The sequence below is a fragment of the Selaginella moellendorffii genome, unplaced genomic scaffold, assembly GCF_000143415.4.
Source record: "Selaginella moellendorffii unplaced genomic scaffold, v1.0 SELMOscaffold_59, whole genome shotgun sequence".
Lineage (NCBI taxonomy): Eukaryota > Viridiplantae > Streptophyta > Lycopodiopsida > Selaginellales > Selaginellaceae > Selaginella > Selaginella moellendorffii.
In genome coordinates, this window is record NW_003314320.1 from 626,308 (window position 1) to 651,857 (window position 25,550).

Consider the following 25,550-nt stretch of genomic DNA (forward strand, 5'->3'; position numbering starts at 1 on the left):
TTGACGAAACAGAGCACCGAGATTAGGGCTTATGTTCTCTCTCTAGAATATTTTAGGGCGGTTGCGCACTTCTCCTGCTCCATCATGCGACGATGTGGTCCGATGGATCCGCCCGAGCTGCCAGGCGCTTTTCCTACCTGTTGCTGCAAGACGGTGAGCACTACATCCAGGACTGGATCGCGACGTGCAAGCCGCCCAGCGCGCCCCGGTTGCGGCTGCACTCGTCGTCCTGGCAGCAGAATTGGATCAAGGGCCGCCTCCGCCTCTGCTCTAAATCGATCTTCTTTGAGCCAGATGCCGCCTCCATCCCGATTTTGATGCTTCCACTCAACAAGGTGAGTAGGATCGAGCAATTGGCGGATAGGCCGGAGCTGGAAATGAAAGGTAACAGGGGATTTATGGTGGAAGTTTCACTGCTCGTGACGATGAAGAAGAATGGGGTCGATGCTGCTTATGAGTTTGACAAGTCGGAAGGGACATGGTGGTTTATCCTGGATTTTGCTCCAGTCCAGCAGGTATAATTCATGGTTTTTTTCTGCGGCTTACAAGAATTTTATTGCGCTCACAGTTTCTTCACCAAGCGCAATCGCTCTTGTCTGTGAATTCACTTCCACCTCCTGAAAGAGATATGATTTTGCGCAACACTGCTGCTCAGAAGGAAGCGCAAGCTCATTTTGATATCAGTCGCTTGGAGGATTATAGCGAGGAGATTCTTTTCAACTTTCCCGCAGCACAGGCAAGCTTACAATTCCCAACGTCTCAACAAAAATCTGGAATTTTGGCTACAGGTAACTCCTTTAGTGAGAGAGCCAGGTCGTCTGGTGTTTACACCAAACCGGTTATACTTTCAGGTTTGTTTTTCTTCTTATTTATTTGTCTCGCTCATAGGGGTCTTGTTTACACCAGCCTTTACACAACTTAAACAACGATACACCAGTACGCTCTCAGAAGTTGAGCTTTATAATTGCAGTTGCAAAACGGCGTCATTCTTTGCAACACATTGGACTGGAAATATTTTTCAAGGATGTGAACATGTTTACAAGACAAACATCAGTAGGAGGATTTGTCGACGGTGGCACAGCTTTTTTCACGTTTCTAAGTGTTCAAGATCGAGATGATGCAAGAGACCTGCTTGTTGACAAGCTAAAGGTAATTTTTTAAACTGTTCTCCCTCCCTCACAGTGATGTTCGGCATCTAGTTCCATCTCCACGTCCCATGTTCTCATTTGCCATTCTGACCAGGCTCACCATCGACCAGGGCCAAACATCCAGCATCGGTTCACTTTTGGATAAAGGCAGTTCATGGCTTGATCGCGTCACAGCAGCATGGCAGGTAAGCTAGATTTCTGTAAGGGTGTTTTCAGTTAACAGATTTTGTAGGCAGGACATATCTCTAATTACGACTACTTGATGTACCTCAACTTGTTTGCGGGAAGGACGCGTTGTGATCTAGCACAATGGCCAGTAATGCCCTGGGTGTTAAAAGATTACGAAAGCACCACCTTAAACCTCAAAGATCCCGCGTCCTTTCGTGATCTCAGCAAGGTAATGGTGCTTTCATTTTAAATTTTAAATTTTCTGTTGGAACTATGTTTTCATGGTTTTTCTTGCAGCCTATTGGAGCTTTAAATCCTTCAAGGTTGGCTATTTTTCATGAGCGATTCCAACAGGTAGGGAAGTTTGTGTTTGAATTGCGCCTCAGTTTTATTGTTTAGATGCCATGTAAGGATGGCTCACATCCACCGTTCCTCTATGGAACACACTACTCTGCACCTGGGTAAGCTGTCAGTTGTTACTTGTGCTTGTCTCACCTTTACGTCTTGTGTCAGCTATGTTCTATATTGGCTGGTCCGTGTGGCCCCGGCTCATATGCTACGTCTCCAAGTAGCCAAGCATTTCTGAATTCTACAGGTCTTAACTCCTTTTTCCTTGCAGAATGGACGCTTTGATACACCAGATAGACTTTTCTTTAGCATTGCAGAGTCATGGCAGAGCGTATTGACAAATCACGCCGATGTGAAGGAACTAATTCCAGAGTTTTACGGGCTACCGTCCGGCTTTCTGGTTACAAGGTAATCTCGTTATAGCCTCACTTGTAAATCTTCTGTAGTTCGTATGAACAGGAATGACGTAAACCTCGGTGTTCGTCAAAATGGTGTACCTGTTGGGGACGTCACATTGCCTCCATGGTAATTACAAGACTTGTGATTTGAGATTGTTTTATTCTTTGTGCGTTGTAGGGCAAAAGATCCTGATGACTTCCTAATTAAAAACCGAAGAGCATTGGAATGCAAGCACGTCTCGATGAACATTCAAGAATGGATTGACTTGATTTTTGGATATAAACAACGAGGCGAGGTAAGAACTAAGTGGTTCTTCTAGTGGTAAGCTTCATGTTTGCAGGCAGCACTTGCAGCAGATAATGTGTTCCATTATCTTACTTATGAGGGGGCTGTGGATCTGGATAAAATAGAAGATCCTTTTGAACGCATGAGCTTTGAAGCCCAGGTACTTCATATAGTTGTGAACGTGGATAACAGTGATTTGACCAGATAAATGAATTCGGTCAAGCACCACAGCAACTCTTCACCGGTCCTCATCCATCTCGATCTGCAGTAGAAACCTCCGCGGACTTTGAGGAGCACAGGCAAGCTATGGTCGAGAGTGGCACGGGTAGCCTGTGTGCTGCGATATTGTCTCGAATTATGTCCAAGACGGCAGCTTTCGAGGCTGGTACTACGGAAGAAATGCGAGTAGATGAAGCGGCATTGTCGCACACAATTTCTGTTGGCATCCCAGAGTCAGTGAAGCAAGACTCGGGCTCAGACACAGAAGAAGATGACATTCTATCGGCAAAAATCGAGTTTAAACGAGAGGCGGAGGCAAGCACTTTCCATCAGTCGGCATGGTCTAGCACACCAAGGACGCCTGCATGGTTGCCAACGCCACACACACCTCAGCTAGACGCAAACCTGTTTCGACGGAGTAAAAGTCCAAACTTTATGCTGTCTCCACGGATGGAGTGTCGTGAGCAACCTTGGACGCTTAAAAAACTAACCGACTCACAACAGCCATGGAAGGTTCATCGCGAGCCTATCAATGCCGTCCTCGTTTCCGATGACAACGCCTCGGAGTCTAGCACTCTTTATTCGGCTTCAAAAGATGGACTGATCAAGGTACTTGAGTGTTGTCAAGATGACCGTTTGTACTGTTGAAAGAACCTTTCTACAGGTGTATTCCCTCTCTGAAGGCTTTCAAGTTCGTGCCACAAAGCTTGGAAATCTACCGATTTCTTCTCTTGCTTTAGCTACAAGCAACGATGCTTATCCTGTAAGTGTGCAAGTTTCTCTTTGTCTCAAATTCATCTCGCTCCTGCAGACTGTACTTGCTGGCTCTTATGACAATTGTGTCTATGCTTATTCTGTAGACTATGGGAGGTCTTTAGGCAAGGTAAGCGAGCCGTGAATGTTTTCTGGTTTTAGCTGTAAAACCGGTATAGGTCCGCGTCCACGATGATTCCGTGTCTTGCCTTCGGGTGAGTAACTCGAAAATGGTCACGGGCTCGTGGGATGCAACAGTGAAAGTATGGACGCTGGATGAAGGGAGAGGTGGATGGGTACATAATTCCGGAGCATCCAACACACGTAAGTAATTTGCTAGTAAGCTCCAAGCAAGCGTTCGATTTTCTAACTATTGTTGTAGCGGAGATTGAACTAACCGAACACGAAGCTGGCATTTGGAGCTTGGATGTGGATTCCACAGGAGTTGTTGTAGCGTCCGGTGCTGAGGATGGTATGTTTCTTTACGTTCTTGGCAGTTTGTAGAACTTGGTATCCATCAGGGACTGTGATTCTTTGGGACATAAGAAGCAACGGCATTCCGATATGGACATCAAACGACTTAGCTGGCTCTGCGTCTTCGATGCGTATGTCTGGTGACGGCCACAAGTTAATTGTTGTCTCAACATCTGGTTTTATCTACGCAATGGAGGTAAGCGGCTGGGTGGGCCATCTAAGAACTTATCCGTTCGAATTTTCAGCTGAGGCGGGGAGGCTCCATACTATCCCAGAAGAACTGCGAGACTCCTTTAAGATCGTGTGAAGTTATAGGAGACGTGGCTCTTGCTGGAAGGTGAGAAGTTGTCATTCAATATCTGTCTGATTTGTCGTGGTTGGTGTAGCTTCAGCGGTGAGCTGCTTTTCTGGTCCTGGGACAATGACGCTGCCACTTTTCAAAATCTACGCAATCATTCGGAGGCAGTCACCAGCATTGGTGTTGGAAGAAGGCACGGCATGGCTGCTAGCGTTGCGACAGCGTCTGAAGACTGTACGATACAGGTGTACAGCATCGATCGAAGTATGTAACTTTTTACTGCCCTCATTCTCTCTTTCTTTTCTCTTGTTCTTTTTTCATTTCTTCTCGAGTCTCTTCCGTGTCTGTCTTGTCGATTCTATGCTGTACATAGTAGACGTGTTCTAGATTCAGCAACTAGGAGGTAGGGGGCTTCTTCATGCTATTTTGCGGTCCTCGGCATCCTAGAAACTCATGACCTAGTAGCTAGGCAGCTGTTCAAACACCACCAGCATCTTGACTGACGGTACCGCCGGATGACTTTTGGTTTTCCGCGCGTCCTTCTTCTTCCAAGTCTCTGCCTTTTTCTTCCTTTCCACTTTTCATGGTACCAGCATCTCTCAGGCTCTCTGCACGGCCGTTTTACTGGTTCCAGTTTGTTCGTATGCATGCTTAAGGATGTCGCTGTAAGCTTTCCCAGAGCTTGTGTGTTTGTTTGAGCTCGGCTATCCTGGTCAGTCTTGTACTAGGGACGTGTAATGTGTTGCTTAAAGTGCTGGCCCTGGAAATTGAGTGCGTCAATGTGCAGTGCTGCTGCAAAGCGCAGCAGCGCTCCTTTACTTTGGACGTAACTGTTTAGCTGCTTTGGCTGGCTGCCTGACTCCCCTGACTCAAAACCATTGATGTCGATATAACAATCATTTTGGCTGCTTGCTTCCAGCTTGTTTCTGATGTCCACACCTGAGCTGGTTTTGTTCTTGGCCTTGCTATCTCTTTTCCTTCTTTTTCGCTCTTTTTTTTGTGGATATTTACTGGCTTTGGATTTGTGCATCTTCTCGCTTGGCTCTGTAGATGCCTGTTGCCTGGGCTGCCTGGCTGCGTGCTGCTGCGAGTAAAAGCCGTTTAAACACACCGTTCAAGGTATGGACAAAGTGAAAGGTTCGGACAGGAAGAAGGCCCGTTTTCAGCTTGGATGGAATTGAAGGGGGTTGACAAGTGGTGGTGGTGGCAAGCTCAAGCACAGGCAGAGCCAGCTGAAACTTTTTCTCGACAGCGAAATGGCTGCAGTGCAGTGAGGAGCCCAGACAGACGTCAGACGAACAAGATGGCCACTTAACGTGTTTTTGAAGCGAGGGAATGAATAGAAGTTCAGGATCATTGAAGTGGGGATTAAATTGGGCCAAGCTCAAGGGAGGACTCCATCCCATCTGTGGCGTTTAAATCTTGCCAGGATTCCAGCAGTGGATTTGAAGAAATTTGCACATGGCTCAACATTTAATTCCACTAGCACAGTAAGAATATCATCCAAAAACAAGATCATGTCCATCAAGAAGAGAAAGAACACACAATGCAAATAAGCACGGAGAAAGAGTCAGCTACCTGTCTATCATTGTCAAGACAAACACAGCTTTGCTACTAACTGATGATGGGTTGATTCTCTTTTCGTTTTGAGCCTTTGCTGTTACCAGAAGTGATGATGCATTGATTCTAGAAGATTTACATCATGAAGAGGAGAATCTACTTTTTTCTCTCATTGTTGCCAAATGGCATATTTGGTTTCAAACAATGAACATGGTTATGCTCTAGCAACAGAAAAAAACAAATCACTTTAGACAACACCATGATTCTGGTTCACTATTTTCATGTGCCAGCCAGTTTCAACACATGAACAGTTGCTCCCATTGACTTGGTTCCCACTTATTTCTCCTGCTGCATGAACAGGAGCTCCCATTGACTTAGTTCCCACTTATTTCTCTTATTGCTGCATTGACAAAAAATCATAGACAAACAGCTTGTTTATGAGATCTTGTGACAAGGGAACAACACCCCCTAATTGTTCTTTGACCCAGCTTCTTCAACTCCTGTCATTATGAACCATATATTAACCCAAGAAGCCAAAGAGAAGAGATGGCCAGTTAGCAAAAATCTGGAGTCCATGATTTGGATCCACTTCAATCATAGGCATATACACCTCCAGAAAGATTAAAAGAGATAATTCATTTTCACTCAATAATAACATTTTTATAATAACTTTAATAATTATATTTCGATAATGATAATAGTCTCTTACAACGGGAAAAAGAAAAGAAAAACTTAACCACACTTGTAAATTACAACAAAGCAAGGAAGCACAGCCCTGGGATTAAACACCACCAAGCTCCCACCGTCGGATCCAATCCCGCCCACCACCGAATCGTAGCCGTTGGGGCAGCCCGAGATCTCCCCTATGCCGTTCGTCGAGCAAGACGTCCGGTAGCTCCTCCCGGCGATCACCCGGCACACGACCATCGCCCTCTTGCCCGCATTGCCACCGAAGCTCTCCTCCACATGAGCGCTACTGCTCGTGGCGGTCGTGCAAATCCCCTTGGTGTTCTTGGAGACGAAGCCCGAGCGGATGATCCGGCAGATGGAACAGTGCGCGAGGCTGCAGACGCTGCTGGATCCGTGCGCTCCCAGCGGGCACGCGACGCTGGATCCGTAGAAGCGCAAGAGCTCGTTGCCGTCGGCGATGCAGCGCGCGTTCTTGCGGGCCATGCAATTGGCGCGGAGCTTCACGCTGTCGCGGTAGTCCTCGAATCGCGCGAGCGTGCGCTGGGAGTTGTGGACCTTGAGCACGCGCTCGATGCGGCCGATGGAGCTGTTGCTCGAGATCCAGCTGCTGCGGAAGATGATCTCGATGATGTTGCGCGAGGAATCGCCGCGCCCCAGCTCCGACACTGAAGAACACAACACAAAGAATTAGAATGATCATGGAAACGGTCGATCAAAGAGAGAATATTTTGCGACGATCAAGAACACATCGATCGCGGGAGAAGTAAAGATATCGCGAGAATATCGAGTCGATCAAAGAGAGGAAGAGATCGAAATGGAAAAGAGAAGAGGAAGAGAGCCAGGATTATAGATACCTGCGTGCTGGATGGTGTGATGGTGCTCGAGAGCATCGATCTTGGTGAAGCAATCCCCGCATTTCTGGCAGCTGATATGCGGGAGATTGCAATTCCTAGCGATCATGCTCGCCGCGGAGGCCACGGACAACGAATCCTTGCACGACGCCACCATGGAATCCATGGTGTCGAGCACATTGCAGCCATTGCAAGAGCCCCCAAATCTCTTGCGCGACACCACGAGCACCTGGCGATGGTTGCCGGAGCTCGAGCTCGATGACGAGGACGTGGAGGATGGTAGCAGCAAAGGGGCATCGCCGCAAGGGGACGCGCTGTTGCAGTGGTGATTATCGTGATCTTCCAAGAACAGGGCATCTTGCGAGACCTCGTTGAGAAAATCCGCCGAGTCTTTGATCGATTGTGGACTCCCCGACGACGACGCCCTGTGGATCACCCTCGTGTTGCCGTGCACGATGTCCTTGAGATTGGAGCAGTTGCACGACGATCGACTGATCAGGGACGAGGAATGCTGAGGCTGCGCGGAAGATTTGGTACCGGGGTTCTTGCCCTTGGCGTGGAATGGAACTGGATTGACCACCGGCGACGCCAGCGCTGGCTGGATCCTGGAAGAATGCCGCTGGTGCTTGGGATCGTAGACCACATCCTTGGTGTCGGATTTGCACGAGAGCGTTCTTGTCCAAGAAAGCCATGGCCCCGGCATCGCCGCTGCCGCTGCCGCCCTGGCGATCGATCAAACCCCGAAATATTTCGAAATTTCGCCCTGGGAGAGAGAGAGAGAGAGAGAGAGAGAGAGGAGAGAATTTCGAAAGTAGATCGAGCGCGCGATGATCCGAATGGGACAATGCTGGCTGCTACGCGCTCCACTGGAGGGATTGTTTGCGCTCCATTGAATTCCACATGCCTGCTGCCCTGGCCAGTGATCGTAGCTAGCAACGAAACAAAACGCGAAGGAGCGCGCTTGCAAGGGCGCGATTTATGAGAAGAAAGAGATAGTAGTAGTTCGCTCGCGCAAGACGACGACGACAATGCGATACACAAGAGAGAGAGAGATTTTAAACTTGGCTCACGCCCTAAACTAAACCACGAGGAGATCACGGGCTCGATTCCACGGGTCTAAACTATTCCCAGGAAATTGCGCGGTCAAACCGTGCGCACAGCCGGAGCAATGGGCAAACAAAACAAAACCATGCGCGCATTGGGGCGAACCACGCGCTTTCGCGATTGGATTCCAATATAAGCTTCTCGCGATTAGCATCGTTTGTAAGCTTCTCTAATCGTGGTTTGTGTGTGTGATATGTTACCACCATCGTCTTCAAGTTGTCCACGTTTAGCTTTGCGCGAGCGAGCGAAACCTCTGCTAGAAAGAATGGAGGCTTCTCCTTCCTGTTTTGCCTGTCCTTCCTGTTTAGCCATGTTTGCTGGCTGGACGATTGATGGACCCTTGTTTCTTCCTTCCTCGAAAAGGATGAGCTTTTCCTTCCGTTCGAAAGATGGATCTGCCGTCGTGATAGTACTTCGCTGGCAAAATCTCTTAACTGATTGATGTGTTTTGCGCAGGGGAGAGCGAACCTTGTCTGGAGCTGAACTGAGGAGTGATGTAATCATCCCATACGTGGGAGTTTCTCGAGGGAAGTGGCAATTCTCTGCAGTAGCGGTAGTAAAAGCTGTGAGAAACCCGGAGGACTACTTATCCAAAAGAAAAATCGCACCTTTCTTTTTTCTCAAGTTCTTCAATGCATCCTGCAGTACAAGGTTAAAATGTGAGAACACTTGGCTACTCGAATAGAAATCTTACATCTTGGTCTCTTGTTCTTGAATTACGAGTTTCTGCAGTAGAAGTGGTGAGCACTTGACTATGCACTTAACAAACTCTTTGCAAGCTGCTAGAGATGAAGTAAAAGCTTACCATTTTTCTTTCTAGTTCCATGGTAGCCTCCGGGATATCACGCTGCTGCCGCAGTACGTGAACAAGTCGGCAATCTCGGGACAACCTGCTGGATACGGGATGAGCCTCGCAAAAGGATCGCGCTTGATCCGCTTCTTACGAAGTTGTCCAATGCATCCATACGGGTCTTTCCTAAACTGTTCTTGTACAAAAAGCTCTCCTCTCGCAGCCGCGGCCGCTGTAGAAATCGCTGGAAGCGTTCCGAGGTATGCAAATCTCTCACGAGGGAACTTCAAAGCTGCACGATGCAGGGCCACGAATCTGTGCTGCTTGAAATGGTAGCTCACAACCTGGAACACAAGAGATATAAAAACAATCACGTCCAAAAAGGAGCTCTTACTTACAGTTATATTTTGTGGATACTGTCCAGTGAGTTCTCTAAACCGGCAAATGCTGAAGAGCAAATTCTCGAAACTATCCCTTGCGTATTCTTCTGTGACTGCTCGATCACGAACGCTGGAAGAATGTCCTGCGAAAAGAAAAGAAAAATCTAAGAACAATGGACCATAGCTAATCAACCAGCGAGAAAAAGATGGAACATACCGAACCAGTCATTCGCGTCCGCCACACTCCAGTAGCTCTGAGCTTCACTCCTAGGCCCAGCTTCTTTCCTCGTCTCTCCTCCGCTGAAAAGAAGTAACGATTGATTGTCTCTAGACGCCGCCTCCACACCTCGATGGATGTGCTCTAGAAACGTAGCAGCCTGTCCAGAGTTTCTCTGATAAGGCTCCAAGAACCAAGAGCTCTCCTCGTTTGCCTTGGCACAAATCCTACTCGTGTAGACAGCATGCCCAGCGACCATCACTAGGCTCGTCAATCCAGCAAATGGATGGTTTTCCATCGCTGGATCGCGAGAATAAGGCAGCAGGATGCCTCCATTCTCCCCTAGATACACCATCAGCAGCAAGATCGAGCCCAGCAGCAGGAAAATCCCCAGCAATCTCGACGGATCCGGCTTGAAATACCTGTGGATCTTGCGGCTCAAGTAGCGCAGCATCGCGCCCCGGCCGGTGAGAGATCTTCTCCTCCGCCCGCCCTCTAGATCCGACTCACCTTCGTCGGAGTCGCAGTCATCCGCGTAAGAGAGCAAGCGCATTCCTCGGTCGCGCTCTCTTTCTCCGCATCAAATTCTCCACGCCTAGGGTTTTAGGGAAGAACCCTAGTTCTTCTTGCGATGATCCTGTGCGTGGCGATTGTGGGGCAGCAGGTATGCGTGATCCTTGAAAATGTGAGTGGAATTCACCTTCTGGATCGATAGAACAATCCGCTCTACCTCCAAAGCTTCGCGGGAGGAGACGATGTGCTCAAATTCCACTACATTGTCCACTGCTCGCTGGACGTCTTCGATGAAAAAGGTCTGGTTCTTCATTTCTTCTTTCCTTTCTAGATCTTTCTTCAAGAACTTTCTCTCCAGCGAGTATTTTGCGAAGAACTGGCACGAATCTCAATGACAATTTCTTGGGACTCTTGTATCCAGCCGAGGACTACAAAGTGTGAGTTCTTCCCCCTTTTTGTCAATTCCTTTTTTCACTCGACCTTGGATCACTCGCAGCTATGGCTACATGACGAACACAAGAGTCAAATTCGTGCTTGTTACCTCGGATTTGGAGCTCAAAGATCTCGACATCAAGACTGTAAGCTTCGATTTTGCTTCCAGATTTTTACAGTTTTTTCCAGTTTTTCCAGCGATTTCACGCTGCGTACATTGACGTAACTTCAAATCCATTCCACGTTCCAGGCAAGAGAATTGCGTCGCCAATGTTTCGCGATCGAGTGAAAACTATTGTGAGCTCGTTTGGACAATTGTAATTCCAAGATGACCTAGAATGGACGGCTGAGATTTGAAGTTCTAAAAAAAGTAAGCAAGTTAAGACAATTAGGGTTCTAGGAGGGCGGCTAGGGTTTTGAGAGGAGGAGCGCGATGGTGGCGCTTACGCTCCAGAAGCGGCTGGCGGCCTCGGTTCTCAAGTGCGGGCAGAAGAAGGTGTGGCTCGATCCCAATGAAGTCAACGAGATCTCCATGGCGAATTCCAGTAAGTTTGCGGTACCCCATTTCTAGATCTCGTCTCCTCACGCTGGAAATTTCTGTGTCTCGCAGGGCAGAATATCCGGAAGCTCGTCAAGGATGGGCTCATAATCAAGAAGCCCCAGAAGATTCACTCTCGCGCTCGCGCTCGCCGCGAGCTGGAGGCCAAGAGGAAGGGTCGCCACTCCGGCAAAGGTGGGTTCTTTTAGCTCGTACTGGATTTGTTCGATCTAATCTAATTTTCCTTCATCGAATTTGTTCTTTGTTTTTTTATGTTTGAGTTCTTGTTTGATTGATTCTTGGTTGTTTCTTTTGACTTCTTGGATGTTTTGATTGGTTATCACTCTGATCGATTGCTGGCCTTGGTTTTTCTCGGGTTCTTAGTTGATCTGGATTTTGTATTCTTGTCTTCGTTGATTTATTCTTAGTTTTGTCACTCTGATCGATTGCTGGGTTCTTAGTTGATCTGGTTTTTCTTTTTCCACTTCTTTGATCCTCTTGATTATTTCTCGTTTTATCCAACTTTTCTCTGGATTTTCTCTTGACTGACGCTGGTTTTCAGGTAAGAGACACGGTACTCGCGAAGCCCGGCTTCCATCCAAGATCGTCTGGCTCCGGAGGATGCGTGTTCTTCGCCGTCTCCTTCGCAAGTACCGCGACGCTAAGAAGATAGACAAGCATATGTACCACAGCATGTACATGAAGGTCAAGGGTAACGTTTTCAAGAATAAGCGCGTCCTCATGGAGAACATTCACAAGTTCAAGGCCGAGAAAGCTCGCGAGAAGACTCTCACTGATCAATTCGAGGCCAGGCGCGCCAAGAACAAGGCGACGCGGGAGAGGAAGATCGCTCGCCGGGAAGAACGATTGGCACAGAAGTAGAGTTCCTTCATCACTATCAACATGTAAGTTTTTTCTTTGATCTTTCTTTGCAATTTTGCTCACTCTTTTGAGCTCTCTAGGAACACTGAGCTTGTGATGTTTTGTTCTCGAATGGAGTCGTATTATGACTATAGTTTGTACCTTCTCGAAGAATACAAACAATTCGATAAACTATGATGTTCCAAGGCTGGATTGGAAGATATTCGCTTTTAGAAGAGAGGATATTCGCATAAGTTCCACCGTCGATGACCCTTTAGATTCCGCTCACATCTGGGCCGCTGGCTCTGGGCGTAGCCGACGGTGGGCGATTGAACCACGTTTTTAGGACGTATTAAGCAGTGCTCGCTCGTGAGTCCGTGTTGTTGGGAAGCGCAAGGGTCGTTGCCGAGCCGACGCCGACGCGCGTCCAAGCATGGATCTGAGCGATGGATCTGCGCTAGCCGGCGGCAGATGATCGCCAGGAATTCCGTGGCGCCGCGGCGTGGATCGCCGCCTGTGAATTGCGCCAGGGGAATTCTAGGGTTCTTGGAGCGGGATCGCTCTCCCGGAGGTAAGTCGGGCGAGGAATCCGGATTCCTTGCTCAATGTGGATTGCGTTGTGGTGCAGATTTCGGTGCTGGAAATTCCGTGCGTGATTGATGATCTCGTGCTGCGTCGCCCCCGCGGAGAAGAAGGCGGCCTGCTCAATGGCGAAGCCGATGCCCGGGCATGGACAAGGTACTCCATCCAGAGTCAATGGCACGCAATTCAAGCCGCCGCTGCCGATTCTCACGGATCCCAGCAGCTCCTCGTCATCGAAATTCTCCGAGCAGTCGCCTCTTGTAGCTCATTCAGGGGAGCTCAAGCATCTAAAGCTACCTCCATCGGGCGAGCTCTCGAGAGCCCCATCCCGAGCTCCATCCGTGAGCGTGGAAGTGAACGAGATGATCGAGGGGAGGAGCAGCGCCGCGAATCCCAACGTGGCTGGAGTTCTCCACAAGTGGGTCAACTTTGGGAAGCGGTGGAGGTCGCGATGGTTCGTACTTCACGATGGTGTTCTCTCGTACTACAAGGTTCACGGACCTGATAAGCTTTACGTCAACCAGGAGCTCCAGAAAGGTGTGCGTGTGATTGGAGACGAGGCACAGAAACTCATGAGAAAGCCCAGGAAGCACTGGAACGAGAAGAGACCGAGAAAAACTTCTGGTGATGTTCATCTAATGGTACGTGTTTCTTTCTTCTTTCCACGATAGACTTGTTCTTCATTTTCTCCCGCCAGGTGGCGTCCATTCGTAAGAGCAAATCCGATGACAAGAAGTTCTACATCTTTACCGGAACAAACTCGTTGCATCTGCGAGCAGAATCAAGGGACGACAGAGCTACTTGGCTAGAGGCACTGCAGGCTGGAAAAGATCTTCTTCCGAAGATAATTTGCCTCCAACCGCACGAAGAAGACTCCATCTCGACGGACGGATTAAGGAAAAGGCTAATCGAAGCGGGCGTCAGCCAGGGAGTCATCAAGGACTGCGAGAACATAATTTTGACGGAGTTTAGGGAGAAAGTAACGCCACTTCAGCAGAGGTACCTGTTTTTGATGAACAGGTTGAATCAGCTAGAGGTGGTACTCCTTTTCATCCCCTAGATCGTGCTTATGCTTTTTGTCTTACTTTTTCCAGGCTGAAAAGGTAGAGCTAGAGACAACAGTAGTGGAGGAGTCTCGGAGTCATGAAGATCAGCCACAGGAGAGAGATCACGGTATGGAAAAACAGCATGTCAACCATGCTTAAGTTTTATACTTCTGTGTTATTGTAGGCAGTGAATCGGATTCGGAGGAAGACAACGGCAAAATGCTCGATGCGGAAACTGATGACGATGACGACTTATATTTCGACACAGCCGAATCTCTCTCAGGCTCATTTCGGAGTCCATCGTTTCTTCACCGTCAGTTATCAGCTGATCCTTTAGATGGAGGAGACTCGCCTGTACTCAGCACCCCCAGAGCTGTACTTCCTGATCCAGCTATGGAGCTGTTCAGCCAAGACTATCCCATCGTTAACAGACGCAAAAAGCTACCGGATCCAAAGGAGAAGGAGAAGGGATTCAGCCTTTGGTCCATTATCAAAGATAATATTGGGAAGGACCTTACGAAAGTGTGCCTCCCGGTGTATTTCAACGAACCAATTTCCTCGTTGCAGAAGTGTTTCGAGGACCTGGAATACTCTTATCTTCTTGATAGAGCGGCCGTTTGCGGCCAAATGGTAAGCCCGCCTCCTTGTGATTTTCTCTTCTTAAAAGTTCTATTTGCAGGGTAATAGTCTTCTGAGAATTTTGTACGTCGCAGCGTTTGCGGTTTCCGGGTATGCATCCACAGATGGTCGAATATGTAAGCCGTTCAATCCTTTGCTAGGAGAAACGTATGAAGCAGACTATCCTGATAAGGGAGTCAAATTTTTCTCCGAGAAGGTTAGCCAGTCAGTTTTTTTTTCTCTGCTACTTGATGCTGATTTTCTTCGTCTGTACAGGTCAGTCACCATCCCATGGTGGTAGCCTGTCACTGTGAGGGACGTGGATGGAAACTCTGGGGCGACAGCAATCTAAAGAGTAAATTTTGGGGGCGTTCAATCCAGCTGGACCCCGTAGGAATTTTAACCCTGGAATTCGATGACGGAGAAGTTTTTCAATGGTCTAAGGTAGTTCAAACGGCATTTGGATTGGTCTAACACCGTACTTGACAGGTGACCACATCAATTTACAATCTCATACTAGGAAAGCTTTACTGTGATCACTACGGCACAATGCGCATTCAAGGAAACCGCGACATGTCCTGCAAGCTTAAATTCAAGGAGCTGTCTATAATTGATCGTAATCCTCATCAGGTCAGGTATTCTATTTCTCGTTTTAAGATTAAGTGCTGAACCTTTCTTTCCAGATTCATGGCTTTGTCTATAACAAAGCAAATAAGAAGCTGGCAACGCTTTTTGGGAAATGGGACGGGAGCATGTATTACGTGAACGGAGACCTGGCGACGAAGCCGCGAGGTTATGATCCTATGTGCGAAGCGGAACTGCTTTGGGCCCGTAACCTGCCTTCGGATTATCCTACCAGATACAACTTAAGCTCTTTTGCAATCACGGTCAACGAGCTCACACCAGGACTCGAGGTCTTTCAAAGCATTTATTCGCTCAAGTTCTCATGGTAAAAGCGTGCAGGAGAAGCTGCCACCAACAGATTCCCGACTGAGACCTGATCAACGACATTTGGAAAACGGTGAATACGAGCAGGCTAATTCCGAAAAGCTGCGGTTGGAAGGGAAGCAGCGGAGGGTATGTTACGGTTTTTGCATCTTCAAGGGATGCTCATTCTGTGTCCGTGGTAGCAGGCTAGGAAGTTGCAGGAGAGAGGCTGGCAACCTCGATGGTTTCACAAGGACATTGGATCGAGCACTTTTAAGTACATAGGTGGGTACTGGGAAGCAAGGTCACAGGGCGACTGGAGCAACTGTCCCGACATTTTTGGACAAAGCTTGCCCGATGATGGGTCTGACTGAGGCTCGATCCCGAAGGATTCTTCTTCAAATTGATAAAAAGATACGTCAATTTTGTTTCTCATATTTCTCGGGCGCTTGCATGCATGCAGTTTCATCGGCTTCCCATGTTCTTTCGCTCGAAAGTTTTAACATTTGCGTGTCTGTTTCTTAGCCGTTGATGGTAGATGGTTTCAGATGAATGGCCGGTATTATAAGTTTCGTGTTCAGACGACGCCATCCCTTCGTCTCTGCATGACTGCGGATCTAAACGAGGTAGTATTGCTAAATTTATTTCGTGGCATTGAAAAGTTTTTCTGCGACAGCAAGCAGGCTCCCAAAAGTGATCGCTCGCAGGAGAAGAATCGAGGATTGGATTAAATGACTCGGTAACAGAGCCGGCAATGGCTTTGTTGGCTGTTTTGATCGTCCTGTTGCTGTGCTCGGTGGATGGCTTCAGTCGACGTATCAACAGCATGCCTGGTGTGTTCGAGTTGACACACAGGTACTCAACAAAGCCGGGTTCAAATAAGAGCACGAATGGAACGGGCATCACGCACGAACATATGCAGCTGCTCAAGGCTCACGATCGGGGACGCATGGTCAAGCTTAAGTCCAGCGCGGTCTCGTTGCCAGTGGAAGGAGTAGCAGATCCATATATTGCTGGGTAAGTAACTGTAATAACTGTCATACGATTTTCTTATGTTTCCACTGCTAACTATAATTTCTGGCAGCCTCTACTTCACTCAAGTGCAGCTGGGAACTCCTCCAAGGACATACAATCTTCAAGTGGACACTGGGAGTGACCTCCTTTGGGTTAATTGTCATCCGTGCATTGGATGTCCTGCTTTCAGTGACCTCAAGGTGAGACGAGAGTATTTGTGAACTTGTGATTGATGAGGCTCTGTGTAGATCCCGATTGTTCCGTATGACGTCAAGGCCTCGGCAAGCAGCTCCAAAGTTCCTTGCTCGGATCCGAGCTGCACCTTGATAACGCAAATCTCGGAGTCCGGCTGCAACGATCAAAACCAGTGTGGCTATTCGTTCCAGTATGGAGATGGAAGCGGGACCCTCGGATACCTCGTGGAAGACGTTTTGCATTACATGGTGAACGCTACTGCAACAGTAATCTTTGGGTTTTGATCTTTATCTCTTGCCTCAATTCTGGCGCTTTCACTTACTGGGAGGTGGTGTTGTAGGTGTGGCTTCAAACAATCTGGCGATCTTTCGACTTCGGAGCGAGCACTAGATGGCATTATTGGATTTGGAGCAAGCGACCTTTCTTTCAACTCACAGCTCGCTAAGCAGGGAAAAACGCCGAACGTTTTTGCTCACTGCTTGGACGGGGGAGAGAGAGGCGGTGGCATCTTGGTTCTCGGTAATGTGATTGAGCCGGACATCCAGTACACGCCGCTGGTTCCATACATGTAGTTTTTACTCAGTAAGAGTTTCTCTACGTTATTTCTCACGAACCAATTTGCAGGAGCCATTACAATGTCGTGCTACAAAGCATATCCGTCAACAACGCCAACCTCACTATCGATCCCAAGCTCTTCTCCAACGACGTCATGCAAGGGACAATCTTTGACAGCGGCACGACACTGGCCTATCTTCCTGATGAGGCGTACCAAGCGTTTACTCAAGCGGTAAGTCTTGTGGTAGCACCTTTTCTACTTTGTGACACTCGTCTGTCAAGATTGTCGACGCCGCTGCTACTCCGCCCATTGGGGTAACAGGGAACGTATGCTTCGTTGTTCGCGGCAGGCAAGCTAATAGTTTTTATCATTCCGGAGAACTGATGAACTCGCTCGAAAACTTGCAGCATCTATAAGCTGTTTCCAAACGTGGTTTTGTACTTCGAGGGCGCGTCAATGACTTTGACACCAGCGGAGTATCTGATAAGACAAGCTTCTGCGGTATGATGTAGCTTGTGTCTACGTTGCTTAATTGTGTAATTTATTTGTGGAACAGGCCAATGCTCCAATCTGGTGCATGGGATGGCAATCGATGGGATCAGCCGAGAGCGAGCTTCAATACACCATCTTTGGAGGTATTTCTTTTCCTCCTCGGCGATGACTGCAACCTCATTTTCACAGACTTAGTTCTCAAGAACAAGCTCGTTGTGTATGATTTGGAGAGGGGGCGAATTGGATGGCGTCCTTTCGATTGTAAGTTTCTTTCTCTTGTTTAGACCAGATCTTTGTGACGCATTTTTTTTCCAGGCTCGTCAACCGTGGACGTCTCCACCGACACGGGGGTGAAATCTTTTGGTGGCAGTGGAACGTTTATTCGTGGCCAAGCTTCTGGCAGTAGTAAACTCGGGCAGAATGTTTTCTTGGCACTCTTGACCATTTTTTGTGTAATTGTATTGTGATTTCAAGTAAAAAAAGACCGCGTTTCCAACTTACTGTCAAATACAAAACGTAGTGGAAAGAAGGAAAGAACAAAAAAAAAAGAAAAGAAAGAAGAAACACCAAGGATTAAGGCCTGAGAACGAGCCCATCGGGGCCGAGAATGGGCCTCCCAGCTGGCAGCAAAAGATTGTCACGAACGCCGGCTTCCACATTTCGAGTTTGCTTCACGTACTCGAAAAAATCGGCTACTTGTCGAGCATATCTGGCAAACAAAAAACAAAGAGGAAGAAAACAACGTTTGTGATCAAAGAAACTGTGTGTTTTTTGCTTACTCTGCTTTGGCCTCCACGTCTTTGCTGAAGTCGATCGAAGCCTCGCAGTCGAGGATCAATGCCGGGACCTGAAAAGAAAGCTTAGAGCTTGCAAACTCTTTAGAACTTTTTCTTCTCACCTCCCGGATGGAAGAGTGGACGTGATCGCCTTTGAGGTAGAAGACGCGGTCTTTGATCCTGGGCGGCGGCTGGTGGAGAGTTGGAAGCCACTCTTTGACAGACATGACGCTGTTGGGGGACGGCGTGGTTGGGAACAGCCATTGCTCGTGCTTCTCGTGGAGTCCCTTGAGGTAGTCGAGCGTCACTTTCTGCTCCTCGGGTCTCTTTCGCATCTGGAGCCGCCGGAGGCAAGCGTCTGGACTGGCTCGCAAGTAGATGAATCCGTCGGGAACCAAACCGGGAAGCTCGGCTACCACCGGGTCGAACCACGAGTCGTAGATGCTGATCTCCATCTCGCTCATCCACTTTGCTTCGTGCACGGCACGCACAAACACCTGAGCAAGCGACATACCAGCGTAAGTTACTACATCACGAAGAAACGAAAAACTCTTGGCAGAAGTGAAGAGAAAAACAAAAACTCTCGTCAAAACACGAAAAGAACCCGTTTCAATCAGTCCAGAAGAAAAACTACGAACTAGAAACGAAGCAATGCAAGAGAGCTCAAACAAGACTTGAGAGCTTACCATCCTGTCACTGAAGACGCTCCTCTCCATGAGCCTCAAAGGCTTGAGTCCATTCGCGGATTCACGCTCTTGCATCAGCCGAGTGACGAACACATAGTTCTGAAAAGTGTAGGCGTACCGCGACGGCTCGGCGTAGAAGGCGTCGAGAACATTGAAGTGCTCCTTCCCGACGTCCTGCCACTTCCCAATCGGCTCCGGGACAACTTCCACGAGATCTCGCAGCTCGAAAGTCTCGTTTGCGATCCGCTGGAGGAAGGTGGTCTTTCCAACGCTGATGTTGCCCTCCACACAGAAGGTGAGCCTCTTCTTGGCTTGCGAGGCTTGGCCGCTGCTCTCCAGCTCCTTGTCCACGGCATCCTTGATGAAGGAGGCGATCACATTCGCGTGATTCTTGTGTACTCCCACGGAGGCAACAAGGTATTCCACCAGCTTCTCGGTTCCACCCGTACGAAACTGGAAACAAAGAAAAACGAAGAGTGAGTTTAAAAATGATTGAGAACAAATAGATAGAATCTAGCGAGTCCAGCCCCTTAGATTAAAAACCATGCATGGATACGTTTTGATTAACTTGAAGAGATAGTTATGAATCAAAGCCTCGAGAAAACAAAGAAGAGAGAAATCTAGAACTGGAAGCAAACCACAATCTAGCTCTCGGCCTGGTTACTTAAGACAAAGAAGACCAAATCAATCCAAAAATCTCTCCAAGCCCAAGAGAGAAAGCTAGAACTCTTCTCTACTCAAAAACCAAGGAAAAGAACTCTAGACAAAGCGTACCTTGTCACGATAAAGCTGCTTGAGCTCCACAAGCTTCCCTATTCCCTTGGCGACGAGCTTTTCCATATTCCTAGGCCCAATGCCTTTGACAGTGAGAAGGTCGGGCAGAGGAGCGGCCGCCCTTCGCCTCCTCTCAATCGCCGCCCCCGCCTTGCCGGCGCGCTGGATTTGCTGCCCACTGCTCTCACTGGATTCACTGGATTCCTCCTTGCTGCTGGCGCCATCGCCCACATCCAAATGCTGGCCCTGCGCGGCGGCGATTTGCGAGCAACGGCGCGTCGTGGACAAGAGCGGCGATGCAAAATCCCTAGAAGAAGAACAAGGAGAAGCGGAAGAGACGCTGCGATTGATGCTGCTGCTGCTGGCCTGTGCGAGGGATTTGCGTGGGAGAAAAGCCTGGAACTGGAAGGATTGCGGCGGCGGCGACGATGGGAAGGCAATGCTCGTCGTCGCTTTCATGAGCGCTCGTGCGATCCCTGGCATCGCTCTCGCTCAAAAACCCATGGATTCAAAACCCCCCAAAACCCTAATGCCAAAGTTCTTCCTTTCTACTGACAAGGAGGATAAAATCTATACACACATTCCAGGAGCTTTCAACAATATATATATACATGTTTTTGGGGTCATGTAGCAATGGTAGAAAAACTATAGCTACCTAGATGATCTCAGAACAAACACAAACACTGTTGAAAAATTCGTTTCGAAATTTTCTATGACTTTCCAAGGTCAATAGAAAGCATGAAAACTTTATGTTTGAGGTTTCTCTTTTTTCTAAGCCTTCCAACCATGGTTTTTTACATGCTAGTGCTGGCGTTTGAGATCTTCCTGGTAGCAGGCTGGGCGCTAGTCTTGCTATGGCTCGTTATAATTCGAAGACAGTATTGAGTTCTTCCCCAAAATATTTAGAAATATGGAGCTCTTCCTTAGAAATCTTCTTCACAAATTGCCAAGAACTAACCTCACCAGTGTTTGCTTGAAGAGCTTGTAACTTACCTAGAAGCTGAAATACAAAAATTGCTAGCTCCAGTGACAGAGATCTCGCGAACCAAACCATCATAATCATTCCCTTACACAAAAAAATGTGTTTTGAGAGAGGATTGGAGCATCCTCCAAGACTTCTGGAGAAACTCTCTTTCCCTGATCCAGTTCTTCCAGTTCTTCCATTCCAATCCCTGAGAGTGTGGAGCTATCCAGAATCAAAGAGCTCACTCACTCACTTCACTTGGTAGAAGAAGAAGTGGCAGTGACACTCGCCTTCTCACCACCACCACCAGCGCCGCCACCAGCGCCGCCACCCTCCGCCGCCGCCTTCACCCCCACACTGTCCGCCACCAGCGACTCCGGCCGCTGGACAATCACCTCATCGATGAGCCCAAACTCCTTGGCCTCCTCGGGCGACATGAAGTGATCCCTCTCCATGCTCTGGTCGATCTTCTCGATGCTACTCCCCGTGTGCTTGGCGTAGAGCTTGTTGAGCCGGGATCTCATGTCGAGGATCTCGCGCGCCTGGATCGCGATGTCGCTGGCCTGGCCGCTGGCTCCCCCGGATGGCTGGTGCACCATCACCCTCGCATTGGGCAGCGATCGGCGCTGGCCGGGCTCCCCCGCCGCGAGGAGGAGCGATCCCATGGACGCCGCCTGGCCGACGCACAGCGTGCTCACCGGGCTCCGGATGTACTGCATCGTGTCGTAGATCGCGAGCCCGGCAGTGACGACGCCGCCCGGGGAATTGATGTAGAGGTGGATGGGCTTGAGCGGATTCTCGGACTCTAGGTAGAGGAGCTGGGCGACGACGAGCGAGGCGGTGTCGTCGGCGATGGGGCCGTGGATGCAGACGATGCGCTCCTTGAGCAGGCGCGAGAATATGTCGTAGGCACGCTCGCCGCGGGCGGTGTGCTCGATCACCATGGGGATGAGGCCATAAAGGCGGCGCTGGTGGTGGGGGGAGAGAGCGCACCTCGCGGCGTGACGCCATAGCCGGGACGCCATGAACCCTAACCCTAATGTCCGTACAAAACGGTCAAAAGGGTCACACTAAGCGAAACACAAATTTAATCTAAACCGTTGAATGTATGTTCACCTTTTTTATTACTTAACAAGTTAATTTCAGACATTTACAAAATAAATTTACTTGATCTAAGTATAAAAATTATTAAAAAAAAAGTCTCCAATATCTCTATATGTGTTATACATATACTATATTAGTACCACAATATGGATCTTAGTAATCCTAATTTATCTATTCACAGGGTCATTTAATTGGTGATATTAAGTAAATTCTTGTTGGTGGTGGTGAGGATCAAGCTCCTAATAGCTTGAGCAACAGCTAGCTTTGATGTTTGCACAACTTCTAAATGGGTGTAACAATTGTTATAGCACTTGGTTGTGAATCAAGTGCTCCTACATACACCTAGTATATAACTAATGTTTGCATCTAATGCATTGCCTGATTTAGCATATGTGATTTAGCATTTCTGGATGGTGGCCACATATTATGGATGGGATGACATAGGGCGTTTCCTCCTTGTTTGCAAGGTGATGCAACACTATAATTTGCAAATCATAATGTTGCCTTCTTGCATGGTTTTCAAGAAGCCTTTGAATGCCATATAAATGAGGTCACCTCTGAAGTTAGGGTGGCAACATGGTGAAATAACAAATTGATTTGGAGGATGAGTCAAAAGTTAAGATTGTTCTATCATGTTTATAGTCTTATTGAAGCTTTTGTGATAAGACATTTGCTGATGTTATTGTGATTACTCACAGTATGGAGGAAAGCTTTAGTGATGTACCTCCTTATTCTCCAGCACTCTCATGTATACCTTCAGTCTGGATATTGATCTCACCTCAACTGCACTGCAGTAGCTATGGCAGTTGTGGGGGTGTAGACAGGCGTGGACACAGTCAAGGAGGAGGCTGTGGGTGTGGACTTGAGCCATATTGTTACAATTGTCAGGGTTGACAATATCATTGTTAGCTATTGTATCTTAAAATGACGATAGTGATGTTGAAATGCTTTGTGTCAATCATTTCTAAAACTAATAAATTCTAATAAACATATCTTATTCTTCTCCTCTTACATGCATAGATAATAGGAGGTTTCCTATTACCACTCTCTTTCCCAACTTATGATATGGAGTTGATGGAGAACAAATTATTAATATTCTCTAGTGTTATCTGGTCTTAAGCTTGGTGGATTTTAGCTTTATCTCATTTGTCTGGTATTTTATGATCTGTAGTTTGGAATTACAAGAGGCCTCATGTTCTCAGCCTTTATGAATTGTTTTTGTTAATTAAAGTCTTTAGTCTGGTTGTTGTGTATAGTATATATACCTCTGCAACTTAGGGAATATATGCACACTCTTTTGTTACATCAAGTTTATGATATCATTTTGGGTGTCAATTTGTTGTATGCTACTAGGGTTCAACTATGACTTCAAGAAGAACCTCCTCATTATTCTAGGGCATCCTTCCCTTATTTATGTTCACCATGATTATTATTGAAGATCTTTGAACTCCTAGATCTTTTCTTGTAGAATGGGGTCATAATATAGAGAAATTTTATGCTTGTTTCCCAAAAATATGTGGTCCCATTAATTAGGCTAGTCTAAAATGTGAATTCAACATAATATTCCTACTTTAAATATGCATTTTAATTATAAGTAGTTTGAGAATATAAAAGGAAAGGGTATAAATAAAAGTGCTCTTTTTTTTCAAGTTTTGGAAGATATGAAATTAAGCATCCTTGGGTTTGAGTAACATAAGTAGTATAATCTATAGGTTATATAAGAGGAGGAGGGGGTTTCCAAAAATATAGTAAGGATAATGAGGTGCAAAAATTAGTCTTGAAAGAACTCTCTAGTGATGCTTCCAAACTAACTTAAGGTTAAGGTTAAGGGGTTAGGGGCTTTGGTGGGAGTGAGCATGGACTTGGGTGGTGCCAAAGAGGCCACTTAGTAAAGTGCTCAAAAGTAATTTCCATTCTCGAAAAAGAAATCAACTATAGTGTTCCCAACTCATGTGGAATGGTGTCCTATTTGAGTACCATGTAGCTCATTAATCCTTGCTCCTTCCTAAAAGTTTATGCCTTCCTTTTAGAATGGAAATGGGGAGTAAAGGTACCTATATCAGGTTGTTAAGTCATAATGTTCCTCCCTAAGGTTCTAAAAGTAAGAGATGCATCCAAAACTTGGGATTTAAAGGGTTCTATGATCAAATCTTATTGTACCGAGGAATGTTAAAAAGATAATTTAGTCATCTCTTAGGATCATGGTAGAATAAAAGACCTTAAGGACTTAATTTGAAAAACTTGTGAGCCCTTTGTGACCATAGGCTCTAAACAAGTGTCTAGTTGCACACTCATTTTCCCAACTTCACCATCAAGCCATAGGGCAAAGAAGACTTCCTTTCTACTAATTGTTCAAAGGTTTCCTTATGCCTTGAAAAAAGGATAAATTTTGTGTATGTATATAAAAGACTAACACTATCATTAATTATTATATTTTTTGCATATCTCATTAATATTTGAAAAAAAGACACCCCAAATTTTGCTATATACATTTTCTCTTTAACCTTGATCCCATATCACTTTAAAAATATTTAAAAATAAGATTCACAATCTGCATAGCAACAACTTACTTTTGATCTTAAATCAATTTGATTTCTATGGAATCACACAAAATATCAGGTATTTTAAGATCCTCTTACACCTTCTTCATGAAATTGTAACAAAAATATAGGAAGATATTGCTTTCATAAGCCTCAAATCTTACATAGCTTTTTTTGGACTGAAAATCAAAATGATGTCCAATATATGAGTTGTGTTTAGGGGTTACCCTTTTGCTCTCTAAACATCTTCCATCTCCTGTAATTTCCCAAATCAGTGAATTTTTTTCTACACCAGTAGCATCTGATTGGAAAGAACCTCTTTTCATTCCGTATAAATTTCATCCCTCAAAATAACCTTGAATTCTATGTCAAGCTGTTGCCATATCTCATTCCAAGAAGTTCTTTTCTCGTTCAAGAGTGCTAAACCCTTTACTAGTGGACTCTATTTACACAAAGTTTTGCTATTGAATAGAAAATCTAAATTTGTCTACAATATCACACCAGTAGATTTGAGATCATGTGCCATAAAAGCATTTAGAGAGGTGAAACTTTTTTTTGATTGTCAGCTATTGTAGCAAATTTGAAACAACTTTCACTTTAAACTTTGAGGAACAATTGAATGAGCTTGTATCCAAAAGTTTCATGTGCTCATGGTTTGGCTTTCTACTTTTCCTTATTTAACTCCATTATTGGCTACATTTAGTTCTTTTGTAGCCATTTTTCTTTGTGCAACTTGACTTTTCAAAGGGTCAAGGCTCTTCTTCATGTTGTTGTTACTCCTCTTCCTTCTCAGAATCATCTTTAAGCAATTTAGAATTCTCTATCTACTTAAGATTTTTAGTTTGCTCACTTTTTTGAGAATTGCTTGATAAAGTTTGAAAAAAGGTTCCTTTACCTATGCTATGCCTTTGTTTTTTGTGGTATAGATGGCAATATTCTCAATAAATATTGCCTTCTTGCACGTGTTCTAGCAACCCACTTAAGTCTAAAAAGAGTAAATATAAATATGAAGAAACAAAAACAAAAACTAAGATCAATAATTGCAAAGTAAAGTGGCTAAATGTAGGAATTGGCTATGAATCAAACTATCATATTTAGCACAACTACATTCAAATTACCAAACCATAGAGGGAGGTATAGTGCCACTCCCTTTCATGTGATAGCTCAAATAGCAAGTCCGAGTGGTGGCATTTACCACTGCCATGTGAGGAGGGGGGGGGGGGGGGGGGGGGGGGGGGGGGGGGGGGG

General features: G+C 46.6%; 8 protein-coding genes across 10 annotated transcripts; 5 read left to right on the forward strand and 3 right to left on the reverse strand.

Moving 5' to 3' along the window:
• The first annotated feature begins 14 nt into the window (after window positions 1-14).
• LOC9644151 (protein FAN) lies at window positions 15-5,669 on the forward strand. The gene is made up of 21 exons (XM_002983622.2): window positions 15-515; window positions 569-736; window positions 789-851; window positions 907-1,149; window positions 1,259-1,333; window positions 1,381-1,545; window positions 1,614-1,670; window positions 1,716-1,777; window positions 1,830-1,884; window positions 1,936-2,072; window positions 2,124-2,189; window positions 2,241-2,358; window positions 2,404-2,508; window positions 2,553-3,176; window positions 3,232-3,330; window positions 3,379-3,450; window positions 3,500-3,644; window positions 3,703-3,792; window positions 3,842-3,990; window positions 4,040-4,131; window positions 4,181-5,669. Exons 1-21 carry the CDS (start codon window positions 93-95, stop codon window positions 4,362-4,364), a joined length of 3,192 nt encoding a protein of 1,063 aa, XP_002983668.2. The 5' UTR covers window positions 15-92; the 3' UTR covers window positions 4,365-5,669.
• A 646-nt stretch (window positions 5,670-6,315) lies between these two features.
• Window positions 6,316-10,271, reverse strand: LOC9644152. Of its 3 annotated transcripts, XR_002994070.1 has the most exons (6): window positions 9,685-10,271; window positions 9,486-9,610; window positions 9,103-9,431; window positions 8,992-9,023; window positions 8,906-8,936; window positions 8,368-8,839 (listed from the first exon to the last, which is right to left on the reverse strand). XR_002994070.1 is itself a non-coding variant. In XM_024688890.1 (4 exons), the coding sequence occupies exons 3-4, from the start codon at window positions 7,894-7,896 to the stop codon at window positions 6,385-6,387; spliced, it is 1,323 nt and encodes a 440-aa protein (XP_024544658.1). In that variant the 5' UTR covers window positions 7,897-8,839; window positions 8,906-8,936; window positions 8,992-9,027; the 3' UTR covers window positions 6,316-6,384. The 3 variants fall into 3 exon arrangements, 2 of the variants coding, with proteins under 2 accessions (XP_024544658.1, XP_024544659.1); XM_024688890.1 differs by lacking the exons at window positions 9,103-9,431; window positions 9,486-9,610; window positions 9,685-10,271 and adding an exon at window positions 6,316-7,007 and having other exon boundaries at window positions 7,197-8,839; window positions 8,992-9,027; XM_024688891.1 differs by lacking the exons at window positions 9,103-9,431; window positions 9,486-9,610; window positions 9,685-10,271 and adding an exon at window positions 6,316-7,007 and having other exon boundaries at window positions 7,197-8,714; window positions 8,766-8,839; window positions 8,906-9,019.
• A 2-nt stretch (window positions 10,272-10,273) lies between these two features.
• LOC9644153 (trafficking protein particle complex subunit 2-like protein) lies at window positions 10,274-10,991 on the forward strand. The gene is made up of 5 exons (XM_002983623.2): window positions 10,274-10,348; window positions 10,400-10,496; window positions 10,556-10,634; window positions 10,694-10,775; window positions 10,819-10,991. Exons 1-5 carry the CDS (start codon window positions 10,316-10,318, stop codon window positions 10,948-10,950), a joined length of 423 nt encoding a protein of 140 aa, XP_002983669.1. The 5' UTR covers window positions 10,274-10,315; the 3' UTR covers window positions 10,951-10,991.
• A 33-nt stretch (window positions 10,992-11,024) lies between these two features.
• On the forward strand, window positions 11,025-12,220 carry LOC9643835 (60S ribosomal protein L19-3). Its single transcript, XM_002983624.2, has 4 exons — window positions 11,025-11,174; window positions 11,240-11,362; window positions 11,730-12,072; window positions 12,130-12,220. Exons 1-3 carry the CDS (start codon window positions 11,063-11,065, stop codon window positions 12,047-12,049), a joined length of 555 nt encoding a protein of 184 aa, XP_002983670.1. The 5' UTR covers window positions 11,025-11,062; the 3' UTR covers window positions 12,050-12,072; window positions 12,130-12,220.
• An 86-nt stretch (window positions 12,221-12,306) lies between these two features.
• Window positions 12,307-15,634, forward strand: LOC9643836 (oxysterol-binding protein-related protein 1A). Its single transcript, XM_024688887.1, has 11 exons — window positions 12,307-12,599; window positions 12,657-13,251; window positions 13,308-13,646; window positions 13,705-13,783; window positions 13,841-14,286; window positions 14,336-14,491; window positions 14,551-14,718; window positions 14,764-14,904; window positions 14,958-15,188; window positions 15,238-15,351; window positions 15,408-15,634. The coding sequence occupies exons 2-11, from the start codon at window positions 12,688-12,690 to the stop codon at window positions 15,573-15,575; spliced, it is 2,406 nt and encodes an 801-aa protein (XP_024544655.1). The 5' UTR covers window positions 12,307-12,599; window positions 12,657-12,687; the 3' UTR covers window positions 15,576-15,634.
• Window positions 15,635-15,742: 108 nt separating this feature from the next.
• LOC9643837 (aspartic proteinase-like protein 2) lies at window positions 15,743-17,954 on the forward strand. The gene is made up of 11 exons (XM_024688889.1): window positions 15,743-15,827; window positions 15,878-16,218; window positions 16,286-16,415; window positions 16,464-16,687; window positions 16,751-16,978; window positions 17,035-17,197; window positions 17,248-17,315; window positions 17,374-17,467; window positions 17,523-17,601; window positions 17,648-17,719; window positions 17,774-17,954. Exons 2-11 carry the CDS (start codon window positions 15,956-15,958, stop codon window positions 17,923-17,925), a joined length of 1,473 nt encoding a protein of 490 aa, XP_024544657.1. The 5' UTR covers window positions 15,743-15,827; window positions 15,878-15,955; the 3' UTR covers window positions 17,926-17,954.
• Window positions 17,920-20,213, reverse strand: LOC9643838. The gene is made up of 5 exons (XM_002983733.2): window positions 19,695-20,213; window positions 18,921-19,373; window positions 18,357-18,731; window positions 18,238-18,305; window positions 17,920-18,167 (listed from the first exon to the last, which is right to left on the reverse strand). The coding sequence occupies exons 1-5, from the start codon at window positions 20,175-20,177 to the stop codon at window positions 18,032-18,034; spliced, it is 1,515 nt and encodes a 504-aa protein (XP_002983779.2). The 5' UTR covers window positions 20,178-20,213; the 3' UTR covers window positions 17,920-18,031.
• Window positions 20,214-20,593: 380 nt separating this feature from the next.
• On the reverse strand, window positions 20,594-21,782 carry LOC9644154 (ATP-dependent Clp protease proteolytic subunit). The gene has a single exon (XM_002983734.2). The coding sequence runs from the start codon at window positions 21,681-21,683 to the stop codon at window positions 20,913-20,915; it is 771 nt and encodes a 256-aa protein (XP_002983780.2). The 5' UTR covers window positions 21,684-21,782; the 3' UTR covers window positions 20,594-20,912.
• Window positions 21,783-25,550: the final 3,768 nt, after the last annotated feature.

Bases quoted from the DNA above. Each gene is read 5' to 3' on its own strand.
- LOC9643835 (XM_002983624.2), top strand. From the start codon at position 11,063: ATGGTGGCGCTTACGCTCCAGAAGCGGCTGGCGGCCTCGGTTCTCAAG. The intron at 11,175-11,239 runs GTAAGTTTGCGG...TGTGTCTCGCAG, and splicing joins GATCTCCATGGCGAATTCCA to GGCAGAATATCCGGAAGCTC. The intron at 11,363-11,729 runs GTGGGTTCTTTT...GCTGGTTTTCAG, and splicing joins GGGTCGCCACTCCGGCAAAG to GTAAGAGACACGGTACTCGC.
- LOC9644154 (XM_002983734.2), bottom strand. From the start codon at position 21,683: ATGGCGTCCCGGCTATGGCGTCACGCCGCGAGGTGCGCTCTCTCCCCC.
- LOC9643837 (XM_024688889.1), top strand. From the start codon at position 15,956: ATGGCTTTGTTGGCTGTTTTGATCGTCCTGTTGCTGTGCTCGGTGGAT. The intron at 16,688-16,750 runs GTTTTGATCTTT...GTGGTGTTGTAG, and splicing joins ACTGCAACAGTAATCTTTGG to GTGTGGCTTCAAACAATCTG. The intron at 17,720-17,773 runs GTAAGTTTCTTT...TTTTTTTTCCAG, and splicing joins TGGATGGCGTCCTTTCGATT to GCTCGTCAACCGTGGACGTC.
- LOC9643836 (XM_024688887.1), top strand. From the start codon at position 12,688: ATGATCTCGTGCTGCGTCGCCCCCGCGGAGAAGAAGGCGGCCTGCTCA. The intron at 13,252-13,307 runs GTACGTGTTTCT...TTCTCCCGCCAG, and splicing joins CTGGTGATGTTCATCTAATG to GTGGCGTCCATTCGTAAGAG. The intron at 14,287-14,335 runs GTAAGCCCGCCT...TTCTATTTGCAG, and splicing joins CGGCCGTTTGCGGCCAAATG to GGTAATAGTCTTCTGAGAAT.
- LOC9644153 (XM_002983623.2), top strand. From the start codon at position 10,316: ATGATCCTGTGCGTGGCGATTGTGGGGCAGCAG. The intron at 10,497-10,555 runs GTCTGGTTCTTC...CTTTCTCTCCAG, and splicing joins GGACGTCTTCGATGAAAAAG to CGAGTATTTTGCGAAGAACT. The intron at 10,776-10,818 runs GTAAGCTTCGAT...AGTTTTTTCCAG, and splicing joins AAGATCTCGACATCAAGACT to TTTTTCCAGCGATTTCACGC.
- LOC9643838 (XM_002983733.2), bottom strand. From the start codon at position 20,177: ATGCCAGGGATCGCACGAGCGCTCATGAAAGCGACGACGAGCATTGCC. The intron at 19,374-19,694 runs GTACGCTTTGTC...CTTTGTTTCCAG, and splicing joins AGCAGCTTTATCGTGACAAG to TTTCGTACGGGTGGAACCGA. The intron at 18,306-18,356 runs GTGAGAAGAAAA...CTTTCTTTTCAG, and splicing joins TCCACTCTTCCATCCGGGAG to GTCCCGGCATTGATCCTCGA.
- LOC9644151 (XM_002983622.2), top strand. From the start codon at position 93: ATGTGGTCCGATGGATCCGCCCGAGCTGCCAGGCGCTTTTCCTACCTG. The intron at 1,671-1,715 runs GTAGGGAAGTTT...TTTATTGTTTAG, and splicing joins TTCATGAGCGATTCCAACAG to ATGCCATGTAAGGATGGCTC. The intron at 3,177-3,231 runs GTACTTGAGTGT...ACCTTTCTACAG, and splicing joins CAAAAGATGGACTGATCAAG to GTGTATTCCCTCTCTGAAGG.
- LOC9644152 (XM_024688890.1), bottom strand. From the start codon at position 7,896: ATGCCGGGGCCATGGCTTTCTTGGACAAGAACGCTCTCGTGCAAATCC. The intron at 7,008-7,196 runs GTATCTATAATC...TGTGTTCTTCAG, and splicing joins TCACACCATCCAGCACGCAG to TGTCGGAGCTGGGGCGCGGC.